The following is an 18,109-nucleotide window of genomic DNA, read 5'->3' on the forward strand; positions in this document are numbered from 1 at the left end:
TTGTCCATGGTTGTGGAGCTCATCGAGGTCTTTCTTCCTCTTTATTCAAGGCCCTTTTGGCCTCCATGCCTCCAAATTCAGAAAAAGTCTGCCTAATCAACCCGCCACTCTGTTTCATAGACATCTTTTGGGAAGTCCAACTTTCTGGTATGAATTCTCTCAATTCCTAAAATCGATCTTAGTCCCTAACTTTTGGACATAAGCTGGTATGGAAAGAGAAGAAGAAAGGGAAGAAAAGCAACTCAAAACAAATTTTGTAGCCAGTCTAGAAGCTGGGAAAATCAAGTACATGTAGTAAAAAAAAGGTTTTGAGCATTTGAACACTTAGACTGTTGTGAACATATAGTCATTCTGCTGTGAAATATGAATTTATGTATATACTATCTTGCTTATAAAACCGAATTCCGCTTGGAAGCTAGATTCAGATTTCTCATCTGGATTTTTACTAGGAATACATACTACTGGCCTACCCGTGCCGAGCTCACTAACTGCAATGAGAAGGGGGAGCTGCTGCCTGGTGTCAGATGCACACTGGGAAGGCTCTTAGGGCTGTCTGGGTGGTAGGTCGGTACAACACTCATTCTTTCATTACAGGATGAAAGGTGATTTATCTAATCAGGATCATGGCCAGCTAAAACTCCTTTCATATTTGCTTGATGTTTACAATTTACAAATTCTAAATTTACAGGCGTCCCTTAATGGGGGTGACTTTCCTCCCTTTTCTGTGCATCTATTGCCTTTCCTTGCAAACTTTCTCCTTTGTGTGGCTATAATCACTAATGCCTTTGAAACACCCGGCCTTGGCAGCTCTCTGGAGCCTGGGGCCCAGAAGGCGAGCCACGAATGTGTGACAGAGACAGGCCAGCTTAGAAGAACCCACCCTGCGGAAGTCACTGGCTGGTCTCTCCTGCTTATTGAAGCCTCCCTGCTCCCCTTCTGGCAAAGACCGGGGCTTGGAGTTTGGGGCTGCATCTGGGGAAAATGTTTGTAGATTGTCTTTCTGACCACATAGCCCAGGCACGTTATTTTACTTACCAGAATGAGGTAGGGAATGAGGCCGTCAGGATGAAATGAAACAAAACAAAACAGAACACCCAAATCCTAAAACTACATGAAATGCCATTGACCAATCATTTAAAAACAATTTACTGATGGCGATTACATAGAGACACTTACTCTGCCATTAAATTCCGGACTCTACCAGCAAAAAGGATAGGATCACTTTTTTCTTCATCGTTTGGTACCTGAACAGGCAGAAACTGAAAGACAAGCATTCCTTTCCATTACAACAGTGAGGCCTAGGATGCTACATGCTACATATATTAATTTATAAGCTAGCTATCATTATAGTAACTCCACCCACCCACCCCCGCCCCGCCGCTGTTCCGGCCCATAGGTAATATGCTATCGTGGAAAGAACACTGTGCTTGGATTCAGGGGCTCTGCAGCCAAGCCCTGGGTCTTTCTGTGTGTTCACGAGGCTGTCCCTGGTCTTCTTCACTGTCGCCTGGACTTTGACGAGAGGGTGATGATCATCCACTTGCCCAGGTTGTGATGAGGACGAACTGAGCCACGGCCCAGAATTTTGGAAGCTGTAAAGCTGTAGGTAGGAAGACCTTCTTTTCCACACTGCATTTCCTAGCCCTCTGTGTGAAAACGTCAGTACAGGTAGTAGCTTGTCACTTATGGTTTATCTTCCCTACCCACTCCCGTGCAGGCGGCAGTTTATTGTTTGTTCAAGTGTCATGTTTTGTCATTTCTTCAGCTTTCTTTTAACCCTTAGTATGGGCTGTCTAGCTTTGGCCCAACACTGTGTTTTGCTTTATCGTTTTAAATCTTACTTTTTTTTTTTTCTCTACTTGATATTTGGTGGTGCCTCATTGGTGCCATCCTTGTTTTATTTATAGTTTTTGAGCATTAATGAGATTGTGGTGCTATATTTAAGTTCCGACATCGTTTTTGAGCACCTACCATTAAGCCAGGCAAGATTAACAGGACTGTATTCCTGCTCCCAAAAAAGACCCATACTTTAAAAGACAGACCAACACAGCATGTGCTAAGGATCATTACCCTCAAGGACAGGGCTCAGAAGTTTCATTACGTGAGCTTAGTGTTATACAGGTCACATGGCCAGGGCTCAGCCCAAGTTCGGTCAGATTCTAAAACCTTTGTTTTCCCCACTAACCCGATCCTTCCTGGAATATGAGAGCGAGGGATAAGAAATGATTAATTTGGCTGGGGGGCAGGGAAAAACAGCCAAAGAGGCTTTACAGAAGAGCTAGTACTTGACCTTGCCAGTAGCTACTGTTCATTGAATTCTAACCACGAACCAGGCACTGTGCTAGGCACTTTACATGCCTTATTTCATTTCATCAGTCCTCCCAATTTTTGTCCTTAGGATTGGGGTTCACAAAGATCAAATGCTTTGCTCAAGTTTTCATGGCCCACTTACATTCAACAAATATTGCTTTGGCACCTACTGTATACCAGATGCTGCACTAAGCCCCAAAGGCAGGAAAAGGAAGCCCCTACCATCAAGGAGCCCTCCGGGAGGTGGGGTAAGAAGTCATGACAAATGAGTCAAGTCCACCAGTAAAAGCTATCATCCATTAGGCACCTACTGTGTGTTGGGTTATTTATAAGATTAATTCTCCACAATTCCTGGAGGCCAGCTTTACCACTTTCATCACTTGGGTGGAGAAGGGCTTGAAGAGGCTACTCCATGTAGCCAAGGCCACACCCCAGTGGCAGGACTGTGATTTGAAAGAAAAAGAAAGATCTATATAAATAACACCACTTCTGGACTCATGTGGACCTGTTTTCAGATCTCGTTAGTCACGTTAAGACGCCTCTGGGCAAGGGCGATTTGGAGATGAAGTTTGAATAAGGGAGTGTGGTGATCAAGGCCAAGCTTTTGAGCGGAAATCTCCGTGGTAGGGAATGGCTGAGCCAAAGAGGAAAAGGCTAAGAGCAGGGAGTAGCCCGGGAAGTTACCGCAACCACTCGGTGAGAGAAGAGAGGGCGTGCGGACGCAGAGGACAGCAAGAAGGCAAGTGGCATTTTAGGATGACATGGATCTGAATCACGGGACAGCTTGCTGTGTGACATGTACCGCGATGAACATTCTCTCCCACGGGATTGGAGGGATGCTGCAGAAAAAGCACTCAGCCTGGCTGTGGCCTTGGCTCTGCCATAAGATCCAGGTCTGAATCACTGAGGTCACTCAGTGCCCTCTCTTGCCGGATCCAAAAGTTTGGCTCGATGATTTCAAAGTCCCTCTCCAACTGGAATTCTGCATCTAGCTTTTCACTCAGGATCTACTCTTCAAGATGGAAAAATAAACTAAGCCACCAGAGGTCCCCACAATACCTCTCTATCCAGGGCAACAACAGATCTTTGCAAATCAGTATTTCTCAAAATGCCCTCCATCCTGTTCTAGATTTTCATCTCTTGTATTTGCTTCATATGAAATACTGTTCTAGATTTTCCTCTCTTGTATTTGCTTCATATGAAATCCAAGGAAGAAAATGGCACGTTAAAATCAACATTCATAAAGTCTCTAACAACATAAAATGATAGTTTTAAGCCACCATATAATTCTTCATTTAAAAAAAAGCCACATGATTGTTTGTAACATGCTTCATTTGTAGGTTATAAAAGCATACCCAGAAAACCCTGAAAAATAAATTGCTGCTACAACTGTTAACCAATACAATGAGCTGTGGGTTTCATTCCTTTTAGTGCAGGTAATATTTTCCATAAAATGGTTTTTAATAACTCTCATATTGTACGGCATTTTGTTCTCGAAGAAAATTCCACGGAGAGTACAAAATAATTAAAAACCTGGATTTGACCCTCACGGGCCTTGGAGGCCCCCCATGCCTCCTGAGAAGCCATACAATGGAAATTCTCATAAAAAGTCACTTCTCAGAGCAGGTCTTGCCTTCTTTTTCACATTTCTATTTCATATGTGGTCATTTAAGGCTCACAGCAAAACCACATCTTTTATTTGGGAAGGAAGATCGGCCGAAGGCAGAGGAACATGATTGCCATTGTCTACTACTGTCCCCTAACACATAGCTCGATACCCTAGTCACTTCAGGACCCCCAATTTTCCTTCCCACCTTCCTCTTCTCTCATTATCCCGAGTGTCCACACAGATGGTTCATCTGACCTGTTGCTCTCACAGCCCCTTCACCTGGCCACATGGGTTCTCAGCTTTGCCTGGGACACAGAGACAATAACAATGACGATGGCGGCCATCTCCTCTGACGAGTTCTTGTTCACTTCTCTAACCCGGTCCCACACAGTTGTGAGAACCTGCTGGTCACTCTCAGGACCAGGCCTGTCCCTCTTCCTCCACTCCCTCCTGGTAACAGCTGCTTCCTGTCTTCACTGGATTTCCTTGTCAACTTTCTGTCACCTAGGATCTCTCCCTTCTGCCACATTCATGGCGCCGCCGCAAGCGGGTGATCACCTCTCCTGCTCCTTCCTTCCCACACCGTGAGAGACCACTGAGGGGTGCTAAAACGAAGGGCCATGGTCTCATGGGTTGAGTCTACCACAAATTCATGTCATGTTCCACAGGGTCTTCACGGCTGCTTAAAAATTACATTATTTTCCCAAGACGACCATACTGCCTCCAGATTCAAAAGTGGTTGTTTGTTTTGCGGAAGGTCTTCCTTTATCTTCTCACTCATGCCCATGTGCCCTCAGATGGGATCTTAATCCTGAGTCTGTTTCCTTTATGTCTCCGTGACACGTGAGGATCACGTGACTTGACCTGACCCTCGCGGCTGCTTGTGGTGTGCCTTTGGGACTTGCTGCCATCATAGTTTAATGTTTCGGACACAGTTCATGCTTCTAGGGGCCCGATTCTCCTTTCCCCTTAATGGCACTTCACGCTCAACTTTAGAAAGAAAATTGTGAAAGAGTTCAGGACAAGCTATCTCATAACGTACCACTTTGGTGCACTGATTATTTTGAGGTAAAGGCACTTGAACAATGGCAAATGCGGAGACAGGTTTTCTCTGAACTTCCCTTACCTGCCTCAAGTCAGCTCCTCCAAAAGGAACTCGGTTGTCATAAATTCCTTCCTAGGGGACTTTCATCAAACAGGGAGGATGGACTCTTATCCCAGGAGATGGGGCTGGAAGGCGACATCACACCAAGACAAGCTTTACCATGCACTATCATAGCTCCCAAGCTATTCTTCCCAGGGTCCATCTGTCCTTCCTGATGGTCACAGACTCTCCCCTGAGCGGTCAACATCTCCTTCCCCTTCCTCACCACTTTCTGGGGCATTCACTTTTTATCCCCTTGGATGCCTTTGTGTACATATTAAAAATGGATAAATCTGTATACGAATCTGCCTGAGGTGAGATCGTTTTACAGATCCAGCTATGGCGCCTAGGTGGGTAGAGGAAAGGCTCGCCTTCCCCACAAAGGCCCACGTGAATGTCTCTAATTCTTTTCCATCTCTCCTGAGACTGGCCCCCAGTGCCTCTGCCCTCTTCACTCGAGGGTGGGCTGGTCCTCTGCCTGCCGGCTCTGCACCATCGTGTCCCATATAAGAAGGCGGCTAACGGATGTGTTGCCCATAGGAACACCCCCTTCTGCCCTTCTGGTCCCATAGTGCTCCACCATCTCTCGGGCCATAGGCTACGCACAAGAAAAAGTCAGAATTCTTCAGCCTGTTTTGAAGGCGCTCAGATATCCAGAGCCAAACCTTCACATGAACACTTGGGACCAGAAAAGCTGCTTTATTCATTGTTTCCTGACCACACTGAGCACATTCCTTTCTACTAAATAAATGCTTGTAAAAAAAGGAGAAGGACTGATGAATGATGTTACTACCAACAGCCTTTCCTTTCTCCAAGTAACAGAAAAGGATTTCATGAGTCGGTCTCCACAGATGTGCCTTTCTGGATCTTCCCATGATTCTTCTGTGAAGGCTTCAAAAGAGCAAATGCGAACGAAGGAAGGTATTTGGGAACTAAGATTTGCTGCTTTCTTCCCAAGAGGACAAAACAATTGAGATGGTGAGGGAAACAGAAGTGCATGCTTATTGAACACCTACCCCATGCTCCCACTTACGTCGCCTTATTAAATGCTAGCCACCCTAGAAAAGACGTGTCACATCCGATTTTCTCCGTGAGAACACAGGCTCATTTACTCAAGCACATACAGATCGGTAGCAGCAGAATTGGAACAAAACCCTAGCTAGTACTCTCTTTTTTTTTTTTTACAACACTCCATTTCTCGGGGTGCCTGTGTGGTTCAGTGGGTTAAGCATCCAACTCTTGATTTCGGCTCAGGTCATGATCTCAGGGTAGTGGGACCGAGTCCCAGGATGGGTTCCGTGCTCAGTGCGGAGTCTGCTTGAGATCCTCTCTCTCCCTCTCCCTCTACCCCTCCTCCCCCACCCCAATCATGCAGTCTCTCAAAGAAAATAAAAATATAGATATAACGCTCCATTTCTCTGGTACTACTTAGAAATTTCAGAATTCTACCAAGTTCCAGAAGAAATTAGTTTTGTTAGAACAAGTACATAAATGGGCATATATGGGTTGTGTGTGTGTGTGTGTGTGTGTGTGTGTGTGTGTGTGTTCATGTAATAAAGGTTTTCTAAAACGTCCATTCATTTTAAATTCAAAACTCTAAGACAAATCATTTTCATGTGGTGGCTCTGAGTACAATGGAGACACAGCCTAAGAAGGAGGAAACAGACTGATGGTCGCCGTGAACGCCCTGTTCCCATTCATTAAACCAGTTGCTGCTCACATAATGCCTGATAGTCCAGTTTTGTGTGGATCCTCTCTCATGAGATACAACTAGCAGGCTGTTGATTTCTGTCACATTTTGGGATGTTTCCTGGTAGCTATCTCCTTTCTTCCTTATGCCCCTAAGCCACCTGCTTATAAAGGTGTCCTTGGGAAGGAGCTGGCCAATAAAAGAAACCACTAAAAGACACTTTAAACGGGGCGCCTGGGTGGCTCAGTGGATTAAGCCGCTGCCTTCGGCTCAGGTCATGATCTCAGTGTCCTGGGATCGAGCCCCGCATCGGGCTCTTTGCTCAGCGGGAGCCTGCTTCCTCCTCTCTCTCTGCCTGACTCTCCGCCTACTTGTGATCTTTCTCTCTGTCAAATAAATTAATAAAATCTTTAAAAAAAAAAAAAGACACTTTAAACACACCCACTAGTCCACTATGACCCAGAGGATAACTTTCAGTAGAACCTTCTGTGGATACACGTGACCCCATTGTTCAAGGATGCCGGAAGATCTATTACAGAGGGCACGCAGTTTGGAAGTGATTATACTTTTAACATTCAAGAGTCAAGAAAATGATGATCTTTTTGAAAATAACTCTCTGTCGAGGAAGCAGAGAGGGAGTGGGGAGAGGAGATGAGAAAACACCCCTCAATATTACACTCCGTAGATTTTAATGATCCAGTGATTCTGGGGACTACAGAGTTGGAAATGGTCATCAGTGAGGGACGACTTGTAAAAAATCAAAGAATAAGGCCTTCTGCATCCTGAGACTCACCAGGACAGAGTCTAAAAGGACACCAAATGATCCACTCAAAGGTCATTTAAAAAAACCACGAAACTAAGACCATATTCTTGAACGACACATCTTCAACCAGGCTTACCTAATATTCACGAAGTTCTAAAAAATATGCAAAAAAAAAAAAAAAAAAACAAAACAAAACTAGGATTTCCACCAAGTTTTGTTTTCTTTTTAAAGTGGGCTCCATGCCCAGTGTGGAGCCCCAGTGTGGGGCTTGAGCTCATGATCTGGAGTATAAGACCTGAGCTGAGATCAAGAGTCAGATACTTAACCAACTGAGTCACCCAGGGGCCCCGATTTCCAATAGTTTTAAAGTACATGGAGGTGGTGGTGGGCAGGGGAGGGGGATTCTGAGTAACCAAGTCACCTGACATTGGTGCAACTAAATGCACTGAGCCTTCCATGTAATCTCCAAGTGTGGCAGCTCAGGCCAGGCCTCCTTGGACATAGTACAAAAAGCCTGGAGGCCATGCCTAGATCTCCAGAGTTCTGAGCTGGGTGTGGATACACCCAGCCCCTGACAGGCTGTGGGATGCATTTTTCAGTTGAACCCAACCTGGGAGGAATAAAAATATTCTAAAGTCATAAAGTAGCAAGGAGTGCCCAGAGTGAAAGGTTGCACCGTAAATCTAAAATAAATATAATTAAACTAAGAAGATGGAACTGAAAGGCCACCCATTCCCATCCTCTTGCCATGTGCCACAATTCTAATACATTGAATCTCACCGATTCTTCTATTCTACACAGGCTGGTAGCCATTTTGTTTGTGATGTTATCAAGGGATATATTCTTTGCCAGGAAATATTACACAGACTGGTCTAAGAACTGGGTGGAAAAAGCAGATATTGTAATAAGAAAGAAAGGAAGGAAGGCCTAAGGAAGGAAGAAAGAGAAAAGAAGAAAGAAAGTAGGAAGGAAAGGTAGGAAGGTAGGCAGGCCGGCCATGACACAGAAAGGAAATGTGATAATAATGTTCAGGGCAAAAAGAGAAGAGCACTTTGCCTACCTCTGTTGTAACAATTTGACCACTGACACATGTAGACAAAAGAAGTACAGTTCTGGGGCACCCGGGTGGCTCAGTGGGTTAAGCCTCTGCCTTCAGCTCAGGTCATGATCTCGGGATCCTGGGATCAAGCCCCGCATCGGGCTCTCTGCTTGGCAGGGAACCTGCTTCCCCCTCTCTCTGCCTGCCTCTCTGCCTACTTGTGATCTCTCTGTCAGATGGATAAATAAAATCTTAAAAAAAAAAAAAAAAAGAAGTACGTATGTGTATTTCCATATCTGTTGCTAGATCTTGTTTTAGCTGGGGAGGGGTATGTGGTTAGGAGGAGCATATATACTATATATACAGTATCTTTCAAATTTGCACAGAAGACAGCGTGGCTGTTTCAAGTATGAGTTTTCTTTTCTTCTTTTCTTTTCTTTTTTTTTTTTTAGAGAAAGAACACAGGGCTAGTTGATCTGAACAGCTGTTAAAGAAGGAAAAGCCTGCTTGGAGTACTTAGAAATAATACAATATTACTTCTTGATAGGGTCCCCCAGAATGTTTCCTCTGGAATACCTGTTTCAGGAGGTATCCAGAGAAAAAGGGGTACTGTAGTCAAACCACCTCAAAGATAATGACAGCTCTTGAGAAAAGAAATCTGATTCATTGTGTTTACCCTGGTACTTCTTAAACTAATTATTAGGGTACAGATTAGTGTTTTTCTCTAGAAACATCTATGCACATTTCAAGAACGAATGTTTTTTGGTTACCCTGATAGATACTAAGTTGGTTTTAAATGTGGGGAAGTGTGGCATATAATTAAGAAACATCTTTTCCTGGCAGGCAGGCAACCTGCAAGTCTCAAGAAAAATTTCAACCATGGCGAGACTCATTTTGAGATATAATTTGCCCTCCTGTGCCATTTGGTATTACTGACAGCCTCTACATGGCTAAATGCCTAAGCTATAAAACAAAGTAAGAAGAGTATTCTCGTGACTTAAATTCCAAGTCCTGAATGTGGACCCCCACTCAGGATTCTGAATTACATAGCAAACTTCACGTTCTCATTACACAATCTATGGATGCAACTGGAAAATGAAATTAAGAGTCTGCCCCACCCTCTGACCTCTCTCTTCAAAGGCGACCTGAGAGCATGACCAAAACCAACTCAATTCTGCGTTGAGATGTCCGGTCTGCGTCATTCCTAGAATCTGAGAATGGTTCTGGAATCAACCTTCAGAGTCTTAAAAATCTGGTCAGAATTTTCAGGAAGATCGAATTACTCCCCCACCCACTGCCTGCCGCTGCAACTCCACCTAAAAGACTGCCTTGTTCATGATGATATGAGCGGCCTCCCAGATAGAATTTCCCTAGGCCTTCTGCGTGTACAAGGATTCACAAAGTGAGGGCTTCTGCTTTGACAGAACATACTCTTCCAGGAGCTAGAGCTAGGACTCCATCAACTGAAAGAGCTCGTCTGTGAGGAAGTGAAGCCTACCAATCCCCAGGGTAGAGGTCAGCATTGAAAAGAATAAGAGAGAGAACAATTATGCAAATCTAGTCAGCCAAGGGCGGCTAAGGGCGGAAGGTCCCAGAAGTTAGCAGTACTTCCTGGTATTCAGGGCTGGATCTGAGAGCCAGGTGGACAATATGTAAAAGACCAGAGCTCATTTTAGGGGGTGGGTTTAACTTTCAACCTCTCTGTACAGCTGGGGTCCCTAGACTAGACGTTCGAAAGAAAAGGGAAGGCCAAATGTCCGGTTCCGAGGCTGCGTGTTGACAGACTTACCTCAACTTCCACCTTTGTGAAGGGCTGGCAGAAAGTAAGCATACAAAGCTGAATGCTGAAGAGAGAAAAAGAGCAGGCCATCTTTATGTGGTAAGACAAGTATTAACTAATATTACTACTCAACTTTCCTTTCTTTGTACACGAGCACCGTCATGTCACACTTCATATATATTCCACATTTATGTGTGTCACCAGGCCGCTGTAGCATGGGCTTGAGCAAGTGTTTGTGATGTTCAAAAGTCAAATCACCAAATGCAATAGCAAATATGTCCTTGTGAGTCAGAGCTGCGGCTCAGCACACTAACCCCCAAATTTGAGGTCTCCTTGACAACTCGGGCTCGTAGGCCCAGACCCTAGAGGAACTACCGAGGCCACATTTTAAGTTATGTGAATGTGTTATGAGTAGAACATTACATTTCTAAACTCTTTTCTGATATGAATAAGAAAAAGAAAAAGAAAAAAGACATCAGAGGGCCTTTCCCTAACAGCAGAAACTTTATCATAATTTCCCAATTAATAGTCAGTGTTTTAGTTATGGAGAAATTTTCTTTCACTGCAAAGCTAGACAAAAGACAAAGGCTTTAAAGTGATTATAACCAACCCTCTCAAGGAACATTTCTGGGACAGTTGTTTCTATGTGTGGTTTCCTAATACATCTTTAGACTATTGGGATGCGACATCAATGGGATTTTTATTTCACCTCATTTAGACAGATGAGGTGGCTGAATGGCTTCATCTACATGTTTAAGAAAACAGCCAACCTGTTTTTGCTCTTAAGAAACTAAAATTGGGGCACCTGGGTGGCTCAGTTGGTGAAGCATCTTACTTTTTTTTTAATTTAAAAATTTTTTTATAAACATATAATGTATTATTAGCCCAAGGGGTACAGGTCTGTGAATCACCAGGTTTACACACTTCACAGCACTCACCTTAGCACATACCCTCCCCAATGTCCATAACCCCACCACCCTATCCCCACCCCCTTACCGTTGGCAACCCTCAGTATGTTTTGTGAGATTAAGAGTCTCTTATGGTTTGTCTCCCTCCTGATCCTATCTTGTTTCATTGATTCTTCTCCTACCCCCTTAACCCCCCATGTTGCATCTCCACTTCCTCATATCAGGGAGATCATATGATAGTTGTCTTTCTCCGATTGACTTATTTCGCTAAGCATGATACCCTCTAGTTCCATCCACATTGTTGCAAATGGCAAGATTTCATTTCGTTTGATGGCTGCATAGTATTCCATTGTGTATAGATACCACATCTTCTTTATCCATTCATCTGTTGATGGACATCTAGGTTCTTTCCATGGTTTGGCTATTGTGGACATTGCTGCTATAAATATTCGGGTGCATGTGCCCCTTCGGATCACTACATTTGTATCTTTAGGGAAAATATCCAGTAGTGCAATTGCTGGGTCATAGGTTAGTTCTATTTTCAACATTTTGAGGAAGCTCCATGCTGTTTTCCAGAGTGGCTGCACCAGCTTGCATTCCCACCAACAGTGTAGGAGGGTTCCCCTTTCTCTGCATCCTCGCCAGCATCTGTCATTTCCTGACTTGTTAATTTTAGCCATTCTGACCGGTGTGAGGTAGTATCTCATTGTGGTTTTGATTTGTATTTCCCTGAAGGCATCTAACTCTTGATTTTGGCTCAGATCACGATCTCAGGTTCCTGAGATGGAGCCCTATGTTAGGCTCTCCATTCATTGGGGAGTCTGTTTGAGATTCTCTCTCTCCCTCTGCCTCTCCCCACTCCTGTGCTCTATCATCTCTCTCTTTTTTAGAAAAAAAAAAAAAGAAAGAAAGAAAGAAACTAAAATATGATTTATCTATAAAAAATTACTTAAAGGACTTACTTCAGAGAAGAGATTCAGAAATTTAAACAAGGAATTTAGTTAAAAGAAGGAATTTAGGTAGATGTACCAATTCCATATATAATTCTAAATTGTGAATGTAAGTATCAGTTCTCAAATTTTCCATCTGAGAGGAAAACGATCTTTTACTATCAACCACAAGCAAGCAAAATCAATCCACATTATTTACCATGAAGTAAATTATTCTTAAATTATCTAAATTGAGATTTGGAATTTAGCGATTCAAACAGATAAATCTGTTTGGAAAATTCTGACTGCTGTAAGAAAGAAAGACAGACAAAGACAGGAAGGAAGGCAGGGTGGATGGGAGAGATGGGGGGCAGGGGTGGAGGAAGGAGTCAGGCACAAGACCTCATTCAACCTGTGTTGTCTACACTACACACAAACTAAACACCTCTTGGACCCCCACAAAAAAGCTTTTCCATAGCTTCCCCTTCTCTAAGTGTACTCCCTAAGTTTACTACCCCTCTCCCTTAGGCTATTTGCCTTAGTACAGACTCTCTTCCTTAGAATCTCAGTCTAGACTTGCCCTTAGAGCGAGGGCAACTGAGGAAACGGACTTGACAGTAACAGCCCAGTGTTAAATACGCCCTGAAACCCACTGGAAGATAGAAGTGGAAATGAGAGTCACCCCGGGCAGGCACCATGTGGCATCTGGACAAAAGAAAATCGTGCCTTTTGAGGATTTTGTGTTTATCGGTCCTAAGAAATCTTCACCTCTGGAAAAATGTTTTCCCTCTCTTTTTTGATCGCCCGCTTCTATTTTCTTTTTCCCTTTATCACACACGTCCCAGGTTAGAAGGCTGGATTAACCCAGCCACTCCATTTTCTATCCTGATTCCCCTTCCAGGAAGGCCTTCCTGTATTTGTGCTGCCACACAAGATAACCAAGGCACACTGACCACACAGGTCACTGTGGCCGTAAGGAGCTTAAACTGTAAAGGCCACGAAGACAACATACCTCAGGGCACACACCTCAGGACACCCAGATTTTAGGCGCTTCCTTTTCTATATTGCTCTCATACAGTTTGCTCCTCCTCACTGGCCCTTGTCTAAAAAGCTGAAAACCAGGAACTCAAGATCAACAGTGACACGAAACATGTATTCTGGCCAAAGGAATAAACCAATTTCCAGAGGAGTTAAAGATCACATAATGCCTAGATGTCCTTTGCAATCGATGGTCTTTATTTGGAGTGTCACTTACTTTGACTATGAAGGACCCAAGCGTAATAGGAACATATGTGCCTCACGTGTTAATAACCACTAATGCATATAACTGGCCTGTCAGTTACCTACTCTGATTTAAACTTATTATTTCATTGCAATTCACACATGGGGAAAATCGGTATGCAGTAAAAAAAAAAAAAAAATCAGACTTTCATATGTTATTGGGATGATCTAAGGAATCACAAGGTACTTACACAAGGCAAATGAGGATTCCTTTTAAATATGTCCAAGTGGTTGTCTGTGCATGAACAATGTTATGTAAACTCTGTGCTCAGTATCAAAAGGCACTGCTGGGGAAGGCCCAAGGCAAAGCCCTCCAATCCAGGCATTTTATCCAAGGCTCTCACCGCAGTGTGGATGGGCTCAGACTTAATCCAGGGGGAAGTCCCTCAAAGGTCTTGAGGGAAAGTAAGTTTCTACATGTTCTGTTCTTTCTAAAGGCCTGTTTCACTTCAGCTGGCTTACTGGTGAGCTGTTTCTCTCCTCTCTTAAATGTTTATAGAAACTGCTGATCCCCATGCTTTTAGAATCCAAGAACGGAACTGAAAGCTTAGCTATTTTCTCAGCTCAGATCAGACACATCAAGGCTATTTCAGGCCCTATGACGCAATGGCCCTGGACTGCTTAAACCGATAGAGTAAAACAACAATGGAGACACCAGCTAACATGTCAAGCCAGCAATGGAAATAAAACTACAAGATTAAAGCTAAGTAGGATGCAAACCAGGTCACTGGACTGGTTCTTAAGAATTGGTAGATACATGCTTGAGACCCATAAGACATGGCAGACAAAATTCTGCACATGGGAGGGATTGGGGGTTTAACGGGCAAGAGAGTGATGCTCTCTACAGAGACTTCTCGGTGACAAGATTTTAGGAGCTGATTAGAAATCTTTACTTTTAGGGGCACCTGAGTGGCTCAGTCCATTGGGAGTCTGACTCTTGATTTCAGCTCAAGTCCTGTTCTCAGGGTTGTGAGATCGAGTCCTGCATCAGGCTCCGGCTCTAGCTCAGTGGGTGAAGTCTACTTGTCCCTCTCCCTACCCCTCGGTTCCACACACACTCTCTCTCTCAAATAAATACATAAATAAATTGAAGCTTAAAAAAAGAGAAATCTTTACTTTTACAAAAAAACAAGGCTTATTTTTAAAAAAAGGAATAAATGATCTTTTTTTTTCTTCACTTGAATAAAATTCCAATAAACCAATAATAAAGAGAAGTGACTTACAATGTATATCCTTGCCATGTCCAAGTCACGGTATCCTACAATAACAGAAGTATTTAGACTGTTAGTTCAGTGAAAAAATGCCAAATAAAAGCCAAATCTTTAAAAAAAAATCTTATTTTAATATTGGTATTCACATACTTTCCTTCTGAATTAAAAGCAGTTATGTTGAAATGTAAAACGAGACTATTATCAGCAGGGCATTACTCTGTGAATTCTTGGATTATATATCGACATACCAAAATCCGTTTTCCATATGTAAACACCTATCTTTTTACGGAATTAAGTTGCTCTTAATTTTTAATAAAAAACTAGGTGCATGTTAGCTATCTTTCTCCTAATATGAACATAGCTAGGTAATTAATTTGCTAACAAAACCCAGAATATAACCGTTCTCAACCAAAGGCGGTGGGGGAGGCAGGTATTTGGAACAGATTAAACTAATACATAGTGAAAGAATTTCAGTAGGTGTCAAATAGGCAGAAGTATAAGTAAATTTTGATGGATTCTAATTTTTTTAACCACGGATATCAAAAGTTTGAGAAGCCACTAAAAGAAAAGCTGACTTGAGCAAGAACTCTTGACCTTAAATAACACAGGTAGCTAATTATAGCCTGCCTTTTAATGTAAAGTCTCTAGTAGGGAAAGTTCCTCTAAAAACCAAAACAGATTCCAGAAAATCTTTCTTTAGCGAAATGGTGGCACTGTCCATATCCAGAGGACGAAAGTGTACCTGGCTGGAGCAGAGAGACTGTCTCCTAAGCCAACTATGCACTTTCTGTAGGATGACAGGTTCTTTCCCTATCTATCTTCGTATTTAAGTTACTTGCTAAGAGTCACACGGCTAGTCAGTATTGAGCCAGAAATGAAACACCAAGCCAATCCTAAATTTATCCTGCTACACCAGTTATCCTTTCAGCAATAACCACTGAATCAGGAAAAGTCTCCTTTGGGGCTTAGTGAAAATCACAAACTATATGCAAGTCTTCTGCTACCCAGTCTAAGAAGACCTTGAATCTGAGACTTACTGTTACCATTACCTTGACAACAGAGTATAAGCTAAGGAAATGCTCTCCTGGAGCTTAGTAATAGCAGAGACAGAATATAATATTGGTGTCCCAAGTACATGCCTATCTTGCAAACTTCTAAATCCTTCACATGGCAAGGGGAAGGGGGTGTGCCCATGTTCATCCACAATAAGTCTATTCAGGACTTTATTCAAAGATTAAAAGAAAATTTGTTAAAAGATTTGCTAGAAAATTTGTGCTGTTGGGAACGTCTGAGATTTTTGCCACTGTATGTGAGTCACTCTATGCTTACCAGCTTGTTTGGGTACCTGAGGAGGATCGGCTGCACCGGAACTCCGGGAATGAAGGCTCCTATAACCACAGTGAAATATTATAGCATCTTCCTTATAGGACTATACAGTTTACAGTGAAGAAAATTAATAATAAGCGATATACCTTTCCTTACTGGTTTAAGAGTACACATAAACTATTTGCTAAAGGTTGGTAAATCCCTGGTGTTTACCAAAACGAAAGCACTCTAAAATTCAGAGTTATGAAACCGAAATATTTATGTTATGCCCAAGTTGCTGAAAATATTTATTTACATCTCCATGTGTTCTCATTTTCCAAATACTCATTATTCAAAAAAATTATTAAATTATTTTTAATAATAAAAATATAATTTTTTAAATTTTTTATAAAAATCATTATTCAAAAAAATACTCATTATTTTACAAGACCAAGAGAAACTGAGGAGAACAAATAAATAAAATAAAATACAAATAAAATAAAAAGTAAATAAAAGCAAATACCTGGAAGCAAAGACTATCCCACTTACTAGAAGTGAGTTCTAACTTTGGCTCTGGGCATTCTAGTAGCTAATACAAAAACATGTTAAAGCATTACCAGTTACTGGAGATTATGTATGAAATTACACATTACTATGAAATTAGTGACTTTATAATTTTTTATAAAAAAAAGGAGTAAAGCAAAGAATGCATCTGAAGGCTTTATAATGATCACCAAAATAGTTTTGTACTGGATAATGCAGGAACTGGAGTGCCTATAAGAGTATCCTTGGAGGAAAAGAAAAATCTGTCAGTGGTTTCTGTGTGTGTACATGTGTGTGCACACACATACACAACTGGATACAGTATCAAACATGGTTCACACGTATACACACACACACACGCACACGCAAATATGCACAACAATCCAAGGAGGAAGGGGTTATGAAACTAAAACAGAAAGTAAAGGAGTGAGTTTTGAGGATTTGCAATGTTAAAAACTTTCTACTGGGAAACGCCCAGCACAAACAAGCTGTTTTGTGTATTAGTATCAAATCATTTGAGAAACCGTTCATATTTTGTTATAGTACATAATTTAATTGATCTCACCTGGTTTAAAAGTAATCAAACAGGAACGATTAGTACAAGTACCTTCTGGGAAAACTAGTATCTTGGGAGAAAAGGAATACGTAGATTTAATATTTCAGTCTAATTAATAGATTATCTCTTTACTCATTCTTATGAATTCACAAAGAGCTGCCAATTCTTATAATACAAAAGTGAAATAAAAGGCTAATATTTGATGCTATGGAAAGTTAGAATCGGATTATCCAGTTTTCCTCTAAAATCACTATTGTCTGACCAATTGGGATAATTAGTAAATGGATTAAATCTCTGAATAGAAAATACATTTAATAAATGTTTCTTAATGACGATGCTAATGATTTGGATAAACTTAAAAGAAGATGCACGCCCTAGGTCATGGCCAAAGAGGACTTTAAATTCTTTCCTGTCCTGCTATTCATCCTTAACCGAATCATTACTACTTCCTTGTTTCTGTTTTCCCATTCAAGGATCTTCACTCCTACAACATACAGTTCAGGAATATTTGGAGGAGGGAAAAGGGAGAAAATACTTACAACACGCTTTATGCTTACTTGGGTTAGTAGACATATGGAATACAATTCAGTATCTTTTTTGAGAAAGTATTTTTAGCTTTTAACATAGTCTTTTCTGTTCTTCATGTGAAAGTCACACAGTACAGTTAGTTTCCCCATTAAGTGAACCAGCTGGATTTTCTGAAGCTTTTAGAATTTGGCAATGATTGAATCATAAGTACATAAAATAAAAACAGAAAGTTCCTGTACCCACAGTAGTTAGTATGTATAATTATTTGGTATTTTTTTAAATGATAATTAGAAAGGGAAAACATTATCAGGCAAAAGTGCTACCACATTGGGTTATTTATAAAATAAAAATGATAAGTGTATGCAATTTTACCCCCCAATTTAAAAACAAAAATGGGTTTCCTATCACAACTGGTTACAATATCAAATATGGCTCCTTCAGTGGAAACTCTATAGCTACTCTATTAATGAGTGGATACAGTGGAAATCATAACATCTCCGACCTGGAAGGGGG

At 41.8% G+C, this 18,109-nt stretch overlaps 1 protein-coding gene across 1 annotated transcript in view; it reads right to left on the reverse strand.

The window, feature by feature from the left end:
- The window catches only part of LPCAT2 (lysophosphatidylcholine acyltransferase 2), a 67,378-nt gene that overhangs the window by 32,122 nt on the left and 17,147 nt on the right, over nt 1–18,109 (reverse strand). The window contains exons 5-9 of the mRNA XM_059150966.1: nt 17,078–17,138; nt 15,994–16,052; nt 14,677–14,711; nt 10,345–10,399; nt 1,177–1,259 (exon numbers count right to left, since the gene is read on the reverse strand). Coding sequence (XP_059006949.1) covers nt 1,177–1,259; nt 10,345–10,399; nt 14,677–14,711; nt 15,994–16,052; nt 17,078–17,138 — 293 coding nt within the window. The remainder of the gene's footprint in view (nt 1–1,176; nt 1,260–10,344; nt 10,400–14,676; nt 14,712–15,993; nt 16,053–17,077; nt 17,139–18,109) is intronic.

Source organism: Mustela lutreola, chromosome 16 (assembly GCF_030435805.1).
Source record: "Mustela lutreola isolate mMusLut2 chromosome 16, mMusLut2.pri, whole genome shotgun sequence".
Classification (NCBI taxonomy): Eukaryota; Metazoa; Chordata; class Mammalia; order Carnivora; family Mustelidae; genus Mustela; species Mustela lutreola.